General features: G+C 44.3%; 1 protein-coding gene and 1 pseudogene across 3 annotated transcripts in view; both read right to left on the reverse strand.

The window, feature by feature from the left end:
• Positions 1-24,135, reverse strand: part of LOC123745613 (aminopeptidase N) — an 88,223-nt gene that overhangs the window by 17,867 nt on the left and 46,221 nt on the right. Inside the window, exons 2-4 of one of the 3 annotated variants that reach the window (XM_045726343.2) lie at positions 4,349-4,702; positions 1,778-2,107; positions 198-406 (exon numbers count right to left, since the gene is read on the reverse strand). In XM_045726343.2, coding sequence (XP_045582299.2) covers positions 198-406; positions 1,778-2,107; positions 4,349-4,570 — 761 coding nt within the window. In that variant the 5' untranslated portion in view covers positions 4,571-4,702. Of the gene's footprint in view, positions 1-197; positions 407-1,777; positions 2,159-4,348; positions 4,703-24,135 lie in introns of those variants that run through there. The other 2 variants (XM_045726338.2, XM_045726351.2) reach the window with 2 other exon arrangements.
• Positions 17,301-17,417, reverse strand: LOC123748459 (5S ribosomal RNA; annotated as a pseudogene).

The raw sequence follows: 24,135 nt of genomic DNA on the forward strand, positions 1-24,135 counted from the left end.
CATAATCCCTTTAATTCTTGCCATAATCTCTCTAATTGCTGCATTAATTCTTCTAATTATTGCCATAGTCCCTTCTAATCGCTACCGCATCAAGCCCTTACCCACTACATAACTGATACCTACCTACATATACACCCAACTTACCCTACCTTACCCCACATCTGCATACCCAACCTACCCTATCCTACCCAACCTACCTATTAGTGCCATCGGCGTCTTGGTAGTTGGACTTGAAGAAGCCTTTGCGTTGAGCGTTGAGGTGGCCGAGGAAGGCCATGGAGAGGACGTACTTCTTGCCGACCTCCAGGGGCTCGGCCAGGCTGGCTACGTAGAACTGTCGCACTGGGTCGTACGTGTGACGGAGGATGACAGGACCCCGTCTCAGGGGGTCGTCGCTTGACATAACCTGACGAGACGTGGATTGATGAGAGATACAGGGAAAGACAGGTAGACAGAATAAAGCAAAGTGAGAAAGAAATAGACAGAAATGTAGTGGAAAGGTGTATATTACATATATATATATATATATATATATATATATATATATATATATATATATATATATATATATATATATATATATATGTGTATATATATATATATATATATATATATATATGTGTATATATATATATATATATATATACACATATATATATATATATATATATATATATATATATACATATATATATATGTCGTACCTAATAGCCAGAACGCACTTCTCAGCCTACTATGCAAGGCCCGATTTGCCTAATAAGCCAAGTTTTCATGATTTAATATATTTTCTCTAATTTTTTGCTTATGAAATGATAAAGTTACCCATTTCCTTATGTATGAGGTCATTTTTTTTTTATTGGAGTTAAAATTGATGTAGATATATGACCAAACCTAACCAACCCTACCTAACCTAACCTAACCTATCTTTATAGGTTAGGTTAGGTTAGGTAGCCGAAAAAGTTAGGTTAGGTTAGGTAGGTTAGGTAGTCGAAAAACAATTAATTCATGAAAACAAGGCTTATTAGGCAAATTGGGCCTTGCATAGTAGGCTGAAAAGTGCGTTCTGGCTACTAGGTACGACAATAATATATATATATATATATATATATATATATATATATATATATATATATATATATATATATATATATATATATATATATATGTCGTACCTAGTAGCCAGAACGCACTTGTCAGCCTACTATGCAAGGCCCGATTTGCCTAATAAGCCAAGTTTTCATGAATTAATTGTTTTTCGACTACCTAACCTACCTAACCTAACCTACCCTAACTTTTTCGGCTACCTAACCTAACCTAACCTATAAAGATAGGTTAGGTTAGGTTAGGTAGGGTTGGTTAGGTTCGGTCATATATCTATGTTAATTTTAACTCCAATAAAAAAAATCGACCTCATACATAATGAAATGGGAAGCTTTATCATTTCATAAGAAAAAAATTAGAGAAAATATATTACTTCAGGAAAACTTGGCTTATTAGGCAAATCGGGCCTTGCATAGTAGGCTGACAAGTGCGTTCTGGCTATTAGGTACGACATATATATATATATATATATATATATATATATATATATATATATATATATATATATATATATATATATATATATATATGTATATATATATATATATATATATATTATATATATATATATATATTTACAGATTAAAATATGAGAGAGGAAATTGTACAGAAATTTGTTTTTATCATATTAGATATGCCAGTGGTTTAGCGTGTGCTTATTGAGCCGAGTACCTACTCTAACAGTGTCATTCTTGGTGACGATGTTGTGGATGTGCAGAGTGATGTTGGAGGTGGCCTCGAGCACCTCCATCTCCACCTCCACGTAACCTCTGATGCTAAAGTCGCCGTTAATGAAGGGCTGAAGTTTGACCAAATACCGTAGAGGCTTCAGGGCTCTCGGCAGCCTCACGTCCGGCCTCCTCTTGCGTGCTGTGGGTTCCGTGGTAGGTTCCGCTGCGTCCTTATGGGAGGTCTTGGACGGGTCGCTGTGGACACCGGTGTCCGTGTCCATACGTAAAGTCGTGCTGGTCGTGGCTGCTGGAGAAGGCACGGCTCGAGATGCATTCTGAAATACCATCTCGGTCCTGATCATGGGTCCAGGGATATTTTGAACGGGCTGCGAATAGGATAGAATGTCAAATTAAGAGTGTGAGGCAGACTGTTATTGTGATTCGGATATTACGGTCAAAAGAACACTGGTATATATACCTGTTTTCCAGTCAACAACAGCTTTAGCACAACCATCAAAAGATGCCTGAAAACAGACTCTCGCCAAATATGTTACGAACCAGGTGTTTACCTGATTTCTCACTATGTCAATGTATGCATAATTACACATTCATCACACCTCATTTTGTTATACATTATAAAATTACCATATACTGTTTTCAGTGCATAAGAAATATATATTATATTATATTCATGTTGTTGGGTGTGTTACAGTTATGACACTGTATTGCAGTATTGTATTCTGTTGTATGAGTTGGTCAGTGGTGCGGGTGTCGAGTGAACACGTATTATACGGGAGCGGGACGCGAACGGTGGTGTGGGGGCCGTTGTTACCAGTTCTGCATTGTCATTAACTATTATTTTTCCTTATGAGAAGCTTAACATTTTGAGATGTTGCTCCTGACTGTCTTAAGTTAGTATATAATTGTGTTAAGAAGTGTTTGGGAGTGATTATCTCAACGTGGAAGTGTGTGGTTGTTGAGCTGTGTGTTGTCAGTCGTGCCTGGTGATAGTGAGCCCGGCTGCTCTTGGTGATAGTGAGCCCTGCCGCTCTTAGTGATAGTGAGCCCGGCCGCTCGTGGTGATAGTGAGCCCGGCCGCTCGTGGTGATAGTGAGCCCGGCCGCTCGTGGTGATAGTGAGCCCGGCCGCTCTTAGTGATAGTGAGCCCGGCCGCTCGTGGTGATAGTGAGCCCTGCCGCTCTTAGTGATAGTGAGCCCTGCCGCTCTTAGTGATAGTGAGCCCGGCCGCTCGTCGTGATAGTGAGCCCGGCCGCTCGTGGTGATAGTGAGCCCGGCCGCTCGTGGTGATAGTGAGCCCGGCCGCTCCTGGTGATAGTGAGCCCGGCCGCTCCTGGTGATAGTGAGCCCGGCCGCTCCTGGTGATAGTGAGCCCGGCCGCTCTTAGTGATAGTGAGCCCGGCCGCTCTTAGTGATAGTGAGCCCGGCCGCTCTTAGTGATAGTGAGCCCGGCCGCTCTTAGTGATAGTGAGCCCGGCCGCTCTTAGTGATAGTGAGCCCGGCCGCTCTTAGTGATAGTGAGCCCAGCCGCTCCTGGTGATAGTGAGCCCGGCCGCTCCTAGTGATAGTGAGCCCGGCCGCTCCTGGTGATAGTGACCCTGGCCGCTCCTGGTGATAGTGAACCAACCGCTCCTGGTGATAGTGACCCTGGCCGCTCCTGGTGATAGTGAGCCTGGCCGCTCCTGGTGATAGTGAGCCTGGCCGCTCCTGGTGATAGTGAACCAACCGCTCCTGGTGATAGTGAGCCCAGCCGCTCCTGGTGATAGTGACCCTGGCCGCTCCTGGTGATAGTGAGCCTGGCCGCTCCTGGTGATAGTGAGCCTGGCCGCTCCTGGTGATAGTGACCCTGGCCGCTCCTGGTGATAGTGAGCCTGGCCGCTCCTGGTGATAGTGAGCCTGGCCGCTCCTGGTGATAGTGACCCTGGCCGCTCCTGGTGATAGTGAGCCTGGCCGCTCCTGGTGATAGTGAGCCTGGCCGCTCCTGGTGATAGTGACCCTGGCCGCTCCTGGTGATAGTGAGCCTGGCCGCTCCTGGTGATAGTGAGCCTGGCCGCTCCTGGTGATAGTGAACCAACCGCTCCTGGTGATAGTGAGCCTGGCCGCTCCTGGTGATAGTGAGCCTGGCCGCTCCTGGTGATAGTGACCCTGGCCGCTCCTGGTGATAGTGACCCTGGCCGCTCCTGGTGATAGTGAACCAACCGCTCCTGGTGATAGTGAGCCCAGCCGCTCCTGGCTGCCATTGAGGGCGAGCAGATCGTCAGTTACAGACTGGGTATGGGGGGGGGGTCCTAGGGTGACGGGGCGTGTGTGTGAGTAAGTGGAAGAGGACACACACTGGAAGAGTGTGTACCCGCCAAACACACACCGAAACTACGACGTTGGTACAACGTTCGAACAAGTTTTAACACTTCCTAACCTGTTATAACAACCAATATAGCAAGTTGTAACAACGTTCTAATACGTCATAAACACGTTACGCCAAGATGTAACAACTTTATTACAAGTTGTAACAAGCGGAAAATAGAGACAGTTTCGGTTTGTGTTTCCAGGGTACTCACTGGAGGGCGGGCGGTGATCTTAGCGGAGGGCCGCGTGGAGTACCTGACGCTGGGAGCGAAGTAGTAGACGAGGAGGCCCGTGGCCACCAACACGCTGACGAAGACCATCGCCAGCATCACCCCCACGGGCTTGGTGACGTAGCACCCGCCCTTCCTGCCGAAGGTCACTGTGCTGGCTTGGTGGTCCACGTCCAGAGGCTCGGGGGAGGCTTCCGCGCCCATTGTGGCTCCCAGGTACTGGTGGCTCCCAGGTACTTGTGGCTCCCAGGTACTGGTGGCTCCCAGGTACTTAAAATGAGGTAGATCCTCCTGGTCTGTCTGGCAGTTTGATTCTCAGTTAAGCAATCCAGAGTTCTGTGAAACAGAATTTGAAATGGTCATGACAGATATAGATTATATTATATATATATATATATATATATATATATATATATATATATATATATATATATATATATATATATATATATATATTATATATATATATATATGTATATGTGCAATTGACGATCACTAAACACTGATCATTTGTATGCGAAAAATCCACAGAGAAATGGGAAAGAGCGATGAATGTTTCAGCCGATCTGGGCCTTTGTCAACACTGAACTGAAATATTACTAAATCACAAAGAGAGAGTCAAGAAAGAGAAAGAGACTTTCTTTGTGATTTCTTTCAGTCCGATGTTGGCAAAGGCCCAGATCGGCCGAAACATTCATCTCTCTTTCCCATTTCTCTGAGGATTTTTCGCATACAAATGATCAGTGTTTAGTGATCGTCAATTGCACATATATATATATATATATATATATGTGTGTGTGTGTGTGTGTGTGTGTGTGTACATACACATATATATGTGTACATACAAAAGAATGAGGGTGGTAGGAGAGGATAATATTAGTGTTCAGTGAGAAACCACAAGGTCTCCTCTGAATACTTTTTATTTTCTTCTCCGAGGCTATGGGTCCCCACATTGGCACCAGAGGTGGTACCCTCACAAACTTTATATATATATATATATATATATATATATATATATATATATATATATATATATATATATATATATATATATATATATATATATATATATATATATATATATATATATAATTATTAAATATCACCGAAAAAGTAAGATTAATAATTCTAAACACGAATTTTCTCAATATTTCATGTTTCTTTTCACTGTCGATGGTAATTGAAAAATCAATTCTCCAAAATTCATTTTTATTTGTAGTCTGACGCGACACTTGAACGCGTTTCGTAATAACTTATTACATTTTCAAAGACTTTAGTTTACACACACACAACTATAACCTGCAAACACTACACAGAGTTCTGCTATGCTATAATTTAAACGGCTTTCATCTTATATACCTGCATTTGGGTGAGGTGATATGTTCCAACAGTTTTGGAAGAGGTGAAAACAAACTTTCAACACAAGACAGAACAAGACGGATTGTTTCATCCAAAGCTACGTTGGTACCTGTGGATACCAACCTACCTGTGGATGAAACAATCGGAATGATAGCGGACAGAGTGTATCGTGATCCAGCCTGTACTTCTCTTGACATACCAGAAAACATTCTAAGGAAACTACTCCAAGCTTGTACTAAAGAGGCACCTTTCTTGAGCCCGGATGGGCACATGTATAAGCAAGTAGATGGGGTCGCCATGGGTTCTCCCCTAGGTGTCCTGTTTGCGAACTTCTACATGGGTACCATCGAACAAAAGGTCTTAGTCGACATGAACTTGAAACCGGCCATATACTGCAGGTATGTTGACGACATTTTTACACAGGTACCTGATGTCAGACATCTGCAGGAGCTGAAGGAGGTATTTGAGCGGAATTCTGTGTTGCATTTCACTTACGATTTGGAGAAGGATGGGAAGCTGCCCTTTCTAGATGAAACAGTCATGGAAAGGAGCGGAGGTTTCCACACTGCAGTCTACACTAAGGAAACAAACATAGGAATGTGCCTCAATGCCAACAGTGATTGCCCAGACAGGTACAAGAGGAGTGTTGTTAACGCTTATGTCGACCGTGCTCTCAGCCACAGCTCAGGATGGAAGCAAGTCGATGAAGGGTAAGGCAGGTCCTAGTCAACAACGGCTTCTCCAATGGTTTCGTTGAAGACATAAGAAGGAAGGTGAAACGCCATGCAACCTCTGAAGAGTCCACTAACACAACACATGTACCCCCTATTAGACTATTTTACAGGAACTTCTTTTCCACAGCTCATAAAACAGAGGAAAGGGTCCCGAAAGATATTGTTAATAGGAACGTTATCCCTACAGACAAAAATCAGAGGATACAACTGACGATTTACTATAAAACCAAAAAAACGGCCAACTTACTCATGAGAAACTCTCCAGACACAAAGCAGAACGCTTTAAAAGAGACCAACGTCGTCTTTGCCTTCAAATGCCCACTTGGGGACTGTAAGTCTCAAAGAACTCAGTATTATAGGCAAGACAACAACATCTCTTTCCAGACGATTAACGATGCATAAGCAACAGGGCTCCATCAAGGAACATAAAATCTCTTCTCACAACCAGACCATCACCAGAGAAATCTTAACAAACAACACAGAAATCATCAATAGATACAGCGATAGCAGGCGGCTTGATATCTGTGAGGCACTACACATCAAGAAGTCAACACCAGCAATCAACAGCCAATTAATGCACAACTATATTCTACCCACCTCAAGACTCCGCACCAATATAGAAGCATCAAGAAATATGGGCCAATAGGCCCTTTGCAGTTACTTCCATCCTTCCCTTTAATTTACCCAATTTATGCCCATTGTTTCGTGTTCTGTCTTGTGTTGAAAGTTTTGTTTACCTCATCCAAAACTGTTGTATCATATCACCTCACCCAAATGCAGGTATATAAGATGAAAGCCGTTTAAATTATAGCATAGTAGAACTCTGTGTAGTGTTTGCAGGTTATAGTTGTGTGTGTGTAAACTAAAGTCTTTGAAAATGTAATAAGTTATTACGAAACGCGTTCAAGTGTCGCGTCAGACTACAAATAAAAATGAATTTTGGAGAATTGGTTTTTCAATTACCATCGACAGTGAAAAAAACATAAGAAATATTGAAAAAATTCGTGTTAGAATTATTAATCTTACATTTTCGGTCATATTTAATAATACGTTTACAAGAAAGACTGCTACCAAAATATACTAATGTATTATATATAATATTATATATTATATATATATAATAAACTGAAAACTCCACACCCCAGAGGGATTTGACCCCAGACAGCCAGGAGATCAATGCACCACGGCGTACCCGCTTCTTTAAGCACTCTACCAACCGTGACTGTACAAAAGACGTTGGTAGCCGAGGCTATTTCCCCATCATCCCGACTGCACTTGGTGGTAAGCTTGGGCGTAGATATTTTATCGAATCACCTCACTTTGTGCTGCTTACGTGGCCCCACAAAGTGAAGTGTTTCGATGAAATATCTATGCCCAAACTTACCACCAAGTGCTGTCGGGATGTTGGGGAAATAGCCTCAGCTACCAACGTCTTTTGTATAGTCACTATTGGTCGAGTGGATAAAGAACCGGGTATGCCGTGGTGCATTGAGCTCCTGGCTGTCTGGGTTCGAATCCCTCTGGGGTGCAGAGTTTTCAGTTGCATATATGCTTATGCTTGGGGACCATTCGAGCTTGTTCGCATATATATATATATATATATATATATATATATATATATATATATATATATATATATATATATATATATATGTGTGTGTGTGTGTGATCTTTGATGGAGTGTTGTTGTTTATGCATTGACAGGCGTCTTGATGTTGTTGTCCTGCCTATACACTGAGAGTAAAAGGAGCTGACGGTGCCTAAGTGGCCATGAAAAGACATACACAACAGATTTCTTTCAAGGCAATTGATTCCTAGGTTGACTCAATTCTGAAACTTGTTCGCACAAGTTGATATGCATGAAATTAGGTTAACCGACCACATAAAGGCTCTGATACACAGTTGGTTTATGGCTTATTCTGTTCCTTGTACGAAAATTACTTAAAATTGGTATATTCCAAATGGTCACAAACAATCTCTTGATATAAATGAGTCTCAGGAAGCAGGCTTCAGATACGCTGATGGAGGATAACCTCTCTTGCTTCCGAGAGAGAGAGAGATACTCTCCCGTCTCTCAATTATATCTCGCCTGTCTCTTTCACTTACACACACACACACATTATATATATATATATATATATATATATATATATATATATATATATATATATATATATATATATATATATATATATATATATATATATATATATATATATTATATATATATATATAATGGTTATGACCGCATTCGTTGAAAGTTTTACTAAATAACCGGTCCACTGACTGATTGGCTAGATGATTGTCTGTCTGACTGACTGCATAAATAACTGACTGGTATCCTGATTGGTTGACTGACAACATGACCACGTTGCTGGTGTTGTTGATCTTAGAGTATAAGATCAACAACAACGACTGACCTAAAATCCACAAGGAACTGAACAGAAGCCGTCAAGTATTAATAAACAACGGCTACACGAACAGAGAAGTCAACATCCACATCAGAAGATCTATAGAAAAGTGGTATAACAGAACAACCGCAACCGCAAACAACCCCTCCCATAAAACTATTACAAATCCACTAATGAGCTCACAATACAAAACTGAAGAAAGAATAATTACAAACAATTTCAAATGGAGTGAAACCGACAGCCCGAGACCAACGATTGGAAGTCATTATTACATAACAAAGAGGACTGATGATTTAATGCTTAAGAACAGCCCCAATGAAGTGTACAACGCTCTCCATAAAGCACACGCGGTGTACCAATTAACATGCCCCAGTGAAGGATGACACCTTCGATCTACTTATATTGGCATGACTATCACAAAACTTGACCTGTCATCTACAAGCTGGTGCCCCTATAAACCATGTACAAAGTGTACATAACACAACACGCACTAGGAACATGCTAGTAGATAATCCAAAACGCCTGGCATCCACCACTGACCAAACAGAAGGCTGCAAATACTGGAAGCTATACACTTAAAAGAAAAAAAGACCCGCCCTAAATATACAGAGTAACGACTTCAATACCTTACCTACACTCAGACCCAGACCTCACCACACAGCACCTTGCCTACACTCAGACCCAGCCCTCACCACACAGCACCGTGCCTACACTCAGACCCAGACCTCACCATACAGCACCTTGCCTACACTCAGACCCAGACCTCACCACACACTTTCACGTCTCTCACATGTGTATTTAACAAAATATTTGCACCTTGTATATTCATTCCTTACCTGAAGCTGTTCCAGAGTGGAACGGAACATTGTAGAAAATATATCCTTCATTAATCATTAGAGTTTCTTTATCATGAATCTCAGGTAACTTGTTCTTCTTAATCCCAAGACTTAGAAAATAGTTAGAAGCATAGAAAGCTTATATTATAAGATCAACAACGCCAGCAATGCTACCATATTTCTACGTTAGTTTTAACTCAAATTAAAGACAATAAATTCATAAAATCATACATAATATAATGAAAAACTTCATTACACAAGAAAAAAAATGGACAAATATATAATTTCATCAAAACTCTGCTTGTTAGGCAAATCGGGCCTTGCATACTAGACTAAGTAGTGCGTTCTGGCTATTAGGTACGGTACACCACGAGGACGGAATGTACAGTACACCACAAAGAGTATACTGTACACAAGGCAGACGGGTGTACCACCACGAGGCCGGGAACCCGGTTAACACAATCACTTGTCGACTTTTCCTTTCACCTCCCTCTCTCTTCCATCCTTTATCACTCACACTTGTCTCCTCTCTGATATCCCTCCTCCTCCATTCTCACTTTCTCCCTCCCCCCTCTTCTACCGCTTCCTCCCCCCTCCCTTCCCCTCTCCCCACATCTGCATCACTCCCCCTTTCCATCCTTCACAGCCACCCCCCCACCACCCCCACCACCACACCCCCAACTTTTCAGTACCGGTTACGTCAAAGAAAAAAATCATTTTCATTTTCGTTCTGTTCGTGTCGACGCTTCAACAGTGTGTATAACGGGCCAGTGAGTAGTTCCCGCCGGCGTCCAGGAACTACTCACCACAGTCAAACATCTCCCGCCAGCACCCAGGAACTACTCACCACCCGACACAGCAATAATACTAACATACTCTCAGGCAAAACAAAACAAAATAGCAAACTGGTTATTTCATTCATCTTCCGGCGCCGTGTAATTGAATGCGAGGGAATGCGAGGCGTTGGGGAAGGGGGAGGAATATATTCAAGAAATTAGTAAACATTTCATTCAACATGATGTACATCCAAGAATTTGATAAAACAAAAAACCTGTAAGTGGTGCATCCAGGTGGTTATAAAGTGCATGTAGGTGGTTGTAAAGTTTCCACCGCCGCTCACTGTAGATAAGATAACTGGATAATACTTCCACTATATATAATAACGACAATAATAAACTCACAAATATTCCTGAAACTAAAAGGGAGACCAGAATAATTGGGCGACACACTGAGGTGAAATGGCAACACTGCTGGCAACTGTGGCTGGCTCCTAGCGCCGGGGCGCGCGACTCTCGGCTCTGTCGACTGATAACACAAGGTCGGTTCTCCTCTGAGACCATGGCGAGTTCGCCCCCCCCCCCCCCCCCACAAGACCTGTTTAGTGAGAGGTTGATTTTCTGGACGGGGGAAGACAGATGAAATGACGGGTAGAAAGGCACTGACAGATGAAGACGGGCAGAGAGAGAAAGAGACTATCATAATAATCAAAGGTAATCTGTCCTCAAAATGCGTCGCAATTTTGACGCTAATGGCCACAGCGTCAATAATCTGGTACTTTAGGGGAAACTAAAACCACCGCATTGTTGACGATCCCTCGGATCGAAGTCCATCGTCTTGACAACGTTCGACTCAAGTTTTGGGGTAAACCTCATCAATTGAGAGGCTTGCCCCATCTCGAGAATAGGTTCAAGACGCAGCCCATTTAGAATTTAGCCCATTCTAAAAGTGAACACTAGGTTAGCACCATGTACAGGAACATCCCAATTGTTACAATATTAAAAATAGGAAAAGACCTAATTCCTCCTCACCTATTTCACACACCGTTCTCAGAGGAATTGAAGATTCTCAGAGGAATTGATAGGGTAGATAAAGACAGACTATTTACCCCAAGGGGCACACGCACAAGGGGACACAGGTGGAAACTGAGTGCCCAAATGAGCCATAGAGACATTAGAAAGATTTTTTTAAGTGTCAGAGTGGTTGACAAATGGAATGCATTAGGCAGTGATGTGGTGCAGGATGACTCCATTCACAGTTTCAAATGTAGATATAACAGAGCCCAGTAGGCTCAGGAACCTGTACATTAGTTGATTGACAATTGAGAGGCGGGACCAAAGAGCCAGAGCTCAACTCCCCCAAGCACAACTAGGTAATTACACAATCATAAGCACGTATTTACAAACACGCTCGTTGTTAGCATTGTGAATGGGTACGTGTTTGGATTGTATGGCTACGTGCTTAGTGTATGTGTGTGTGTGTGTGTGTATATGTATTCACCTAGTTGTATTCAACTATTGTACTTGCGGGGATTGAGCTCTGCTCTTTCGGCCCGCCTCTCAACTGGCAATCAATCAACTGTTCCTAACTACCAATTTTTTCACACACACACACACACACACACACCCAGGAAGCAGCCCATGACAGCTGACTAACTCCCAGATACCTATTTACTGCTAGGTAACAGGGGCATTCAGGGTGAAAGAAACTTTGCCCAGTTGTTTCTGCCTGGTCCGGGAATCAAACCCTGGCCACAGAATTACGAGTCCTGCGTGCTATCCATTCAGCTACCAGTACTCACCTATTTGTACATGCGGGGGTCGAGCTCTGGCTCTTTGGTCCCGCCTCTCAACTGTCAATCAACTGGTGGACAGATTCCTGAGCCTACTGGGCTCTATCATATCTACATTTAAAACTGTGTATGGAGTCTGGCTCCACCACATCACTTCCTAATTCATTTCATTTGTTAGTTGTTGTTAAAGATTTAGCTACTCAGGACGAAGTGTCCATGTAGCACGGGCTATGGTGAGCCCGTAAACTCCATTTGTTAACTACTCTGACACTAAGTAGTACCTTGATTGGTTTGTATGTGTGAGTTCGTGTGTGAGTGGATATGTATGTGTGGGTATATGTGTGTGTGTGGGTATGTGTGTGTGTGTGGATTCTGTGTGTGTATGTTTGCTATACAGTAAAACTGATGCAATCCAGCACAATTGACGCAACACTGACGCAGCATAGCATCACTGACGGAACACATCAACACTGAGGCAACTTAGCAACACTGACGCAACACTAACACACCACAGCAACACTTACGCAACCCAACATCACTGACACAAAACAGCATCACTGACGCAACATATTGCAACACACACACACACACACACACACACACACACACACACACACACACACACACACACACACAAGCGTGTTTGTTTATACTTCGTAATCATTCCTTACCGTCAACGTGAATGAGTATCAGACACCTACGTAGAGAACCTCAAAGGTTGCCAGGTGTAGGCGAAGGAGCTCAGAGCATCCTGGCGAGGCGCGAGAGAGACTGTGATGGCGTCGAGGCAGAGAAAGCACTTCTCTCAAGTCAGGTGTGTGGCCTTTGGTAGGTCAGGTACACAACTGGTTAGCCTGGTGCCATTCTGTTCTTGTGGACGGGCTCTCTCTCTCTCTCTCTCTCTGTCTGTCTCTCTCTCTGTCTGTCTCTCTCTCTCTGTCTGTCTCTCTCTCTCTCTCCCTCTCTCGTGAAGCGGCATATGCTAGATTGGCCAACATAAGAACTGCCTTTCAAAACTTGTGTAAGAAATCATTCAGGACCTTGTATTCCACTTATGTCAGACCAATCCTGGAGTATGCAGCTCCAGCCTGGAGTCCTGACCTAGTTAAATACAAGACAAAGTTAAAAGAAGATTCAGAGGTATGTCACCAGACTAGTCCCAGAACTGAGAGGTATGAGCTACGAGGAAAGGGTAAGGGTGGACAAACTATTTAGCACGGGTGGAACACGAACAAGGGGACACAGGTGGAAACATAGTACCCAAATGAGCCACTGAGACGTTAGAAAGAATTTTTTCAGTGTCAGAGTAGTTAACAAATGGAATGCATTAGGCAGTGATGTGGTGGAGGCTGACTCCATACACAGTTTCAAATGTAGATATGATAAAGCCAGTAGGCTAAGGAATCTGTACACTAGTTGATTGACAGTTGAGAGGCGGGACCAAAGAGCCAGAGCTCAACCCCCGCAGCACAACTAGGTGAGAACACACACACACACACACAGGGTCTGGTAGCCGAGTGGACAGCGCGCGGGATTCGTAACCCTGTGGCCCGGGTTCGATTCCCGGCACCGGCAGAGACAAATGGGCAGAGTTTCTTTCACCCTAATGCACCTGTTACCTAGCAGTAAATAGGTACCTGGGAGTTAGACAGCTGTTATGGGCTGCTTCCTGTGTGTGTGTGTGTGTGTGTGTGTGTGTGTTTACTAGTTGTGTTTACTAGTTGTGTTTTTGCGGGGGTTGAGCTCTGCTCTTTCGGCCCGCCTCTCAACTGTCAATCAACTGTTTACTAACTACTTTTTTTTCCCACACCACACACACCCCAGGAAGCAGCCCGTGACAGCTGACTAACTCCCAGGTACCTATTTACTGCTAGGTAACAGGGGCACTTAGGGTGAAAGAAACTTTGCCCATTTGTTTCTGCCTCGTGCGGGAATCGAACCCGCGCCACAGAATTACGAATCCTGCGCGCTATCCACCAGGTTACGAGGCCCCCACCTCGTACGAGGTGGGGGCCCTCACACACCCACCCCTACGAGGTGTGTGTGTGAAAAAAAATAGTTACTAGTTAGTAACAGTTGATTGATTGACAGTTGAGAGGCGGGCCAAAAGAGCAGAGCTCAACCCCCGCAAGCACAACTAGGTGAGTATATACACACACACACATTAAATTGACGTATATGTGGAAATCCTAGGAAGACTGAACACAGCGGCTTGGGCAGGCGGCAACAATCAAATCAAATAGCTGAACATAAGTGTTCAGTGATATTGAAGATATTGGTGAGTAAAGTTGTTCACAGCATCTTGCGTCAGGTAAACCTAGATGGTAAACTCAAGAGCACCTCGGCGAGTCTTGCGTCATCACAATACTGGAAGTTCACGCGACAACCAATCCCAGCTGCTTAACCTCCTATGAAGATGGAAAAGGGAGAGGAGGGAATGTAAACAAGTGGATTATGAGAACACAGAAGAGGTAAGGTGGTTCCACCTGCCTGTTCCACGGGCAGGTGGAACAGGAAGCAGCCAGGGAGGGAGGGAGAACAGCTAAGCACAGTATCACTAAAGAGAGAATTATCAACAAAATATCGAAAAAGAGAAAACAGGATTCGAACAATAACCAGGAGAAGAGAAGAGAAGAGGAGTAGTTCCTACTTCCTACTGCAGGAGTAGTTCCTGGGGCACGGAACTGCTACAGGTCCTCGTGCGTGAGGTCATGCCTCTGGCGCCTTACGACCACTTGCTCCGGGTAGATGGGACTCGACAGACGGGGAAGGCAGCTCATCTAAGGGAAGGAAAACCCCCTGACTTCAAACCTCCGCTGCCTCGCGGCCATACCCACTTTTGGGACGGGATTCAAGAGTCAACCACGAGGAAAAATCCGGAATTGAAGCCCCTAAGGCAGTTCGTTGTTGACTTCAACCTCATTCTGGCTGATCCTGCGACGGCGTTGGGACCAAGCATACTGCCGTTTGCCTTTCCATTGGACAATTTCAGCATCTTGGAGAAAGGGGGGACCTGCTGCATGGGTAACAGCTTCTCTTCCATATCGACCTTCTCTGGCTTTTTTGAACCCCGGAGAGGACACTCCAGCCTCGACAACCCGAACGCAACTCCATAGTCTCCCGAGACTGCAGGCTGCCAACCAACCATGAAGTTATCCCTGTTACGGCCACTATGGGTCGCAACCGGGTTCTTTGCTAGAGTTCTGGTATCCAACCCCAAGTTAGTAGTGGCTTTCAAGGAGTGAGCTTGGTAATGCAAGTAAAACACAATGGTGGGGGGGGGGGTTGCATTGAATACGACACTTCATCAATTATCAATATATTCACAAATAATCACCTTATAAAAAATCATAAAGGAAGTATTACTACACTGATATATACACAAGTGTCACCCTCCTAGGACACCAAGCGCTCCTCGGTGCTCAAACGCTGCAGTCTTGTCAGGTTTCTTGCCTCAACACACAGTACCGTCCTCAACCAGTACTGGGAAACACCAACGAGTCTACTCTAGCCACGGGTCAGCCTATACACAGTCTCACTAGGTGCTCCTTGTGAACGCCCACAATCACTCTCCAACCTGATGTTGGCAGAGAACATCAGCCTCGCGCTGCTGGGCCTCTACACGCACTAATACAAGGGTAGCGAACCCCTGGCAGGAGCTTCTTGCAACTCGCTGGTTACACTCCTCCGTAGCACCTCACTGTCAGTCGTCTCTTCCTCTAGCCAGTCCCGGGTACGCCGAATTCTGTCACTGCCACTTCACAGGCAGACAGTAGAACACTACACAGTTCCTCTTCGGCGGCGGCTCACTGCTTCCGTAAAGCAGAATGAAGTAGAGAGATAATAGCCTGCCCTGGGTAGACTGACTGTCCTCGTCCCACAGCAGCCCTACGTCGCCTCTGTGGATATAGACACGTCATTAGCAAACTGGTCAGTACATGGGACACCAGGAAACATCACTTACGGACTCTGACACAGACATACAACTCTTCCTACAATAGATGGCGGTGATTTTCTAGGTGCCACCTCACCAGAGGTCAGAACCAGCTACCTCTCAAGCTGACCATGACAGGAATCTAGCGCCTCTTGCTGGTATCATCCTGCCACCACCAGATGGCGTCGTCCATTTTGTGGGGGTTTCGGGAGCGGACTCACAGATGGCGTTGACGTCGCTGCTCCATGCTCTGACGATGGAGTCGGGTTCCTAACAATCCCCAGTTCGCTGACTGTAGGCAGCGCATTCAAGTGACTGTACCCACTGCCGCCCACTGGATAACTGTAGGGGTGCTTGATCTGCTTATTATAATTGAGTGTAATTGGCTCAACAAACAAACGCTTTGTGTTATAACCTCTTGGGGGTTAGAGTTAGTTTGATCCCAAGTTAGTTTGATGTTAGTTAGATACGATCTGGAAAGTTTGTTGGTTTATTTTTGTTAAGAATTTATGTAACTAGCTCATCAGTGCTGTAACTTGCTTAGCTTAACAAGTTTGGGGGGTTTAGTTCCTGAACCTATTATGTGCCTCTGTAACCTTTTTCTAGTACTGCTCACAGATGGGTTTGGGGTCCACAGTGCTCATAGTGTGAGTATAGGGGGTTCACTAGCACTCACGGAATGGGCATAAGGGCCAACTATCGTTCACAGAATGGGGAATGATCAATTATCGTTCAGCTACGGGGACAATTATCACTCACAGAATAGATATCGAGTCAGCTATCGTTCACAAAAGGGGTATCTTCTAGAGGTTATCCTCTTCTTCTAGAGGTTATCTTGAGATGATTTCGGGGCTTAGTATTCCCGCGGCCCGGTCCTCAACCAGGCCTCCTTTTTGTTACACATCCCAGGAAGCAGCCCGTAGCAGCTGTCTAACTCCCAGGTACCTATTTACTGCTAAGTGAACAGCGGCATCAGGATGAAAGACACTGTCCATTTGTTTTCGCCTCCACCGGGGATCGAACCTGGAACCTCAGGACTCCGAATCCGAAGCGCTGTCCACTTACCTGTCAGGCCTCTATAAACATCATTGTCAACAGAATTTGGTGTGCCCAGGCGGTCACCCATCCAAGTACTAACCAAACCCAACGTTGCTTAACTTCGCTGATCGGACGAGAAGTGATGTTCTCAACGTGGTATGGCTACGTTGTATGGGGTCAACTATTGTTCACAAAATGGGTATGGGGTTACCTTGAGGTGCTTCCGGGGCTTAGCGTCCCCGCGGCCAGGTCGTCGACCAGGCCTCCGAGAGGGGTGCAGGGGGTGCATAAGAAATGAACTAAACTAAAAGTTTAGTAACAGAGTTACAGCAACAGCAACAGAGCAACAGAGTTACAGCCAAAAGAAAAAAAGAAAAACAGTTTAAAAAAGAGTTTAAAAAGTTTACATCACAACATCACAGAGTTTACAAAACATCACAGAGTTTACAAAACATCACAGAGTTTACAAAACATCACAGAGTTTACAAAACATCACAGAGTTTACAAAACATCACAGAGTTTACAAAACATCACAGAGTTTACAAAACATCACAGAGTTTACAAAACATCACAGAGTTTACAAAACATCACAGAGTTTACAAAACATCACAGAGTTTACAAAAAACATCACAGAGTTTACAAAAAACATCACAGTTTAAAATAGCAACAGAGTTACAGCCAAAAAAGTCCAGGTTTAATTTGTTTAATTTGTAACCTTGTTTTGGGTAACGTTACCATTCACCTGATGTTCACCTGGCTGTAAATGGGTACCAAGGACAACTGATTAACATGATTTATCTGAGTGGCCACTAACACTAGTGGCCCCTCAGGTGGTGGCCCTCAGTGGCCCGGCTTGTCGAGGGTCTCCTCATTTGTCCTGATGAGCTTTTTCAGTTTGACTTTAAAATTTTAAAGATTTTTTTGCATATACGGCTTCGGCGGGTAGGCGGTTCCATGGGTTTATAACCCCGTGGGTGAAAAAGCGTCTTCTGTTCTCAGTTCTACATTGCGGCTTGAGCATTAAACCATTACTCCTATTTGCTTTTGAAGAAATTGTCCGGATCACTATTCCACTGTTCATCTACAACAGTTGTCCGGATCACTATTCCACTGTTCATCTACAACAGTTGTCCGGATCACTATTCCACTGTTCATCTACAACAGTTGTCCGGATCACTATTCCACTGTTCATCTACAACAGTTGTCCGGATCACTATTCCACTGTTCATCTACAACAGTTGTCCGGATCACTATTCCACTGTTCATCTACAACAGTTGTCCGGATCACTATTCCACTGTTCATCTACAACAGTTGTGGGTTGTATCCTGGGGAAGGTCAGCAGTTGGCCTAGGGAGTATGTGAGTCTCGATATACCTAACAGAGGTCTTGTTCCTGGCTATCGGAAACCATGTTAACTTGTAAATTGTAATTTTAACGTGTAAAATTATAATTATTATTAACTTCAGTCCACAAGTAATATTTAGCTATGTCTCTCCTTCAAAACAAGTTGAAAATCTCGTTTTCTGTTTCTATTGTTTCGCGAAATGGGAAAAGAAGCGTAAACTAATGAAATCTATTTTTTCAAATAATACTATTTTGAATACATAATTGTAAAATTAGGCAGACACCTAAATGTTATTACTACTCGGGTTAGACTCAGTTATAAGTATTTCTGGAAGTCTGCATTACCTGCCGATGTAGACCTGGCCAAATGTAAACTGTATCAACAAAATTATTCGCACACTTTCCGTCACTGTGATGGAGTGCGGAAACATACATGAATATAGAGGTAGCTCTATAGCAAATTTAGAAGAAATGTGTAAATATTTGATTTCAATTCATCTACTACCAGAAATCTGAGCCAGTTATTCCCTAATGTGCAGATAGTGTAGATAGTAAATGTGGGTGATTTTAACCTTTTCACCACCTTCCACTGAATTAAAGGGAGGGGGGGGGGGGGGGAGGAAATAAAGCAAGATAAGCAAATCAAATTATGGAATTAGCTCACCGTACATGTAACTTGCTTACCTTAGAAGCTGTACTTGTCGTTGTCGAGCCCACTGTCGATATAATCATTTATTAAACTGTGTAACTAGCTTATCAAGACCGTAACTTGCTAAACTAAATGAATTCCGAAGTTGAGTTCCTGAGTGCAATGCGTGTCTCTGTAATCTTATCCCAGTACAGCTGGTCAAAATTCTCATGAATAATGGAGGGACTTTTGGCAAGCAGCTGACTACCTGTCCCTCGCAAGGCCACTAGAATTGGTGCCCCTCAGGTACATCTCAGGTGAAATTATACTTACTGGTTGTTCTATAGGCTGATTGTGACCTTCAAAACTCTTGTTATTTCAGAGGTCATATATTAAATCCATACACAGGGATATACTGGCTTTATATACCGAGAGGTGTATAGCTTCTTCTCGGTGTATATATCCTGAAAGTTGACTTTAGTCCTTGACTCTGTTCAGGACTACAGTATACTTACTTGTTGGACCACAAGCCGATGTGTGATGTTAAATGGTTTTAACCCGCCGAAACTACGACGTTGGTACAACGTTCGAGCAAGTTTTAAGACATCCTAACCAGTTATAACAACCAATATAGCAAGTTGTAACAACGTTCTAATACGTCATAAACACGTTAAGCCAAGATGTAACAACTTTATTACAAGTTGTAACAAGCGGAAAATAGAAAGTTTCGGTTTGTGTTTCCAGGGAATTTCAGCTTGGATCCTTTTTTGGATTATGACCTACTTAGGCTACTGTGGTGGCCTTAGCCCTGCACAGGTTGACAGGCCTCAGGCCCAACATTTACCCAATGAAAACAAGCGTTCAGAATACTTGTTATTTGCTTCGCATATCACTCAGGGGGAAGATATTGGAGGCTAGTTAATCCTCGACAGTAATTTGGCTTGATTATCATTGTCGCGGGCAGGAAGGCTGATAATAAGATCAATTAAGGCTGTTTCTGGTCAGACCCTACGATGCTTCACCTGACTGCCCAAGCGACATGCAGAATGCTCAGCTTCGTTGAATATCTTTGTCTTTTCTCCCTTATTTTTTGCCCGTGCTTGTTAATGAGTGACACATCCGGGGCCTTGCCTCAGCGTAAGTTGCCGAGGTCCTCCTCTATGCTTCCTTCTCACTCAGCCCCGCCCCACCTCCCCATCATCTGCCATCCCTCCCCATCTCCCCTTCTGCTAACCCTCGTCTTCCCCTCCATCACCCCCATCCCCCTGCTAAGCTCCCGTCCCCCTTCCCATCCCCGCTGGCCCTAACCACTATGCCCTTGACGAGCCGAGCTCACGACCCCTCCGTAACGAGCTTCATGGGTCGTAATGGACCGCTTGTGAGGGTCCATCACGTGTGGACCCTCTCTCCTGTGGCCACGTAATCATGCCTAACCTCACAGTCAAATGCACTTTTCCCCTCGGATTAGAAGCGAAACGGCATATAGGTAACCATATAATATTAATAATGATAATAATAATAATAAAATTAATAATATTAATAATAATAATAATAATATTATTATTATTATTATTATTATTATTATTATTATTATTATTATTATTATTATTATACATATGGAAGTGTTCCAGTGGTATTCAGTAGGTAAAAAGTATTATACAGTCACTCATGACAAATCAGCCAGCCTAGCCTCCACCAGCCTAGCCTCCACCAGCCTAGCCTCCACCAGCCTAGCCTCCACCAGCCTAGTCTCCACCAGCCTAGCCTCCACCAGCCTAGCCTCCACCAGCCTAGCCTCCACCAGCCTAGCCTCCACCAGCCTAGCCTCCACCAGCCTAGCCTCCACCAGCCTAGTCTCCACCAGCCTAGCCTCCACCAGCCTAGCCTCCACCAGCCTAGCCTCCACCAGCCTAGCCTCCACCAGCCTAGCCTCCACCAGCCTAGCCTCCACCAGCCTAGCCTCCACCAGTCTAGCCTCCACCAGCCTAGTCTCCACCAGCCTAGCCTCCACCAGCCTAGCCTCCACCAGCCTAGCCTCCACCAGCCTAGCCTCCACCAGCCTAGCCTCCACCAGCCTAGCCTCCACCAGCCTAGCCTCCACCAGCCTAGCCTCCACCAGCCTAGCCTCTACCAGCCTAGCCTCCACCAGCCTAGCCTCCACCAGCCTAGCCTCCACCAGCCTAGCCTCCACCAGCCTAGCCTCCACCAGCCTAGCCTCCACCAGCCTAGCCTCCACCAGCCTAGCCTCCACCAGCCTAGCCTCTACCAGCCTAGCCTCCACCAGCCTAGCCTCCACCAGCCTAGCCTCTACCAGCCTAGCCTAGGCAGCAGGGCATGTGCCTTCACATGCCCACTTGGGGACTGTCAGCCCCAAAGATCTCGGTATATAGGCAATACAACAACGTTTCTTTTAGATGATTAACAGTGCACAAGCAACAGGGCTCCATCAAGGAGCATATAATCTCCTCACACAACCAGACCATCACCAGAGAAGTCTTAACAAGCAACGCAGAAATTATCGACAGATAGAGCGACAACAGGAGACTCGACATCAGCCAGGCCCTACACATAAAAAAGTCAAAACCAATAATAAACAGCCAATTAACACATAATTACATTCTTCCCACTTCAAGACCCAGAACCAACACCGAAGCAAAAAGATAAGACACTCAATGTACCCATTGATTCATGTCCTATCACCTAACACCCCCCCCCCAAAAAAAAATAATATAAAAATAATATCACCTCCTTATGTCTGGTCGTGATGGTATGGTCAAGCGGATTAAGGCGTCCTGTACATACCAGATGCGTTGCTCCTGGCAGTATGGGTCTGAGTTTTCAGTTGCATATAGTCCTGGGGATCATTCAGGCTTGTTCGCATATATATATATATATATATATATATATATATATATATATATATATATATATATATATATATATATATATACATACATACATACATACATACATACATACATACATACATACATACATACATACATACATACATACATACATACATACATACATATACTTCAAGCAGGCACGCACAAACGTGGTATACAAGAACCTTATATACCACGTATGTAAGGCCAATCCTGGGGTATGAGGCCCCAGCGTGGATCCCGTACCTTGTCAAGCACAAGACGAAGCTGGAAAAAGTTCAGAGGTATGCCACTAAGCTAGTCCCAGAACTAAGAGGCATGAGTTATGAGGAAAGGCTGCGTGAACTGCACCTTACGACACTGGAAGACGGAAGAGCTCAGGGAGACATGATCACCACTGCTGTAACACCATAAAGGTGTTTAGGTTAGTTATATTGTATTTTTAGTCAGTTATATTTATATATTTTCATTGAACATGAGTCAGACAGAACAGGATATTTAGGGCGCCGAATTGTCTGGCCCTAGTAATTAAGAAGTCACACCTAGAGGAGTTAATGACCACAAGTTGACCAGGGATCAGGTCGTGTGAACTGACCTTGTTTCTGCTAAGCTGATAATTGCAGACAGGTAGCCGGGTGTGTATGTCAAACAAGCCGCCGTTTAAGGCGTAGTAGGTAAATGGCCTGAGGCTATCTACTTAGCAGGCAGCGCTAACTCCAGGGTCCTCCCATAAATACCCAGGGAACTGTACATTCGAGAGCAGAGCATCAGGAGAGAACAGAGCAGACAGAGAGACTGGACGACTGAACAGCAGCCGAGACAGGCTGTCGGCCGGACTGGGAACTCTGCCCGTCAACCCCCTTCCCCCCCCCCTCTCTATCCAGCTTAGGCTCAGACACTTGGTGAGTTGAACTGTAAGATGACAAATTTGGTGTTTCCAACTGAAGGTGTTGTGTTATTTCAGGGGCAAACAGCTGTAGTGGTCTCACTGTTTTGTGTGGTGACTCACATTCTATATTATATAGTGAACATTAAGTTAAATTGCCTGAATTATGATACTTATCATGTTAAATATATACTTGATTAACTTACTTTTTAATCTGACTTTAATTGTGTTCCCTAGATCTTGGATTTTCTGATATATTGCGAGCTAGAGTCTGGAACACTCTGAGCTTACGGGTTTTAAGATTATAATATACGAGTATATGCTGACAGCAGATACATTTGATAACAGCCTATCTTGAGGTTATCTTGAGATGATTTCGGGGCTTTTAGTGTCCCCGCGGCCCGGTCCTCGACCAGGCCTCCACCCCCAGGAAGCAGCCCGTGACAGCTCACTAACACCCAGGTACCTATTTTACTGCTAGGTAACAGGGGCATAGGGTGACAGAAACTCTGCCCATTGTTTCTCGCCGGCGCCTGGGATCGAACCCAGGACCACAGGAACCCAGGACAGTCCAGCGTGCTGTCCGCTCGGCCGCCTAGAGTACAGACACGTTCCATTCCTTGTCTTGTATGTACGGAACTAGAATGAATGATGGCAGCACTTTCTACCTTCTGCCTTTTACTTTCTACTCATCTACCTTCTACTTCTACCCCTCACCATGTTCTCCGCCTCTTTTCAAACTTTCCCTTTCACCTCGCTACTCCCATACTCCTCCCACCTCCCTCGCCCCATGCCCTCACCCCATTAATTAACCTCTTCATTTCTTTTCATTTTTATTTTCCGTTCGTGGCAATGAAATGTTCTAGAGTTCTCTAGAGTTGCTGGTAACTGATCAGGTACAATGCCTTGTGGTTGTAGCACCTAGGTGATCAAATACCGAGGTGACAAGGTGTTGAACTAGAGAGGTTGCAGTAGGAACTGTGGAGAACTCTAGAAATAGTTAACTAAGGGCGGACTAATGGACATAAGAGAGCCATTTCTCCCGACCCCCGTTACACCACATACAAAATTCTCAGGGGAATTGACAGGGTAGACAAGGATGGATTATTTAAAACGGATGGTACACGCACAAGGGGATACA

The sequence above is a fragment of the Procambarus clarkii genome, chromosome 10 (genome assembly GCF_040958095.1).
Source record: "Procambarus clarkii isolate CNS0578487 chromosome 10, FALCON_Pclarkii_2.0, whole genome shotgun sequence".
Lineage (NCBI taxonomy): Eukaryota > Metazoa > Arthropoda > Malacostraca > Decapoda > Cambaridae > Procambarus > Procambarus clarkii.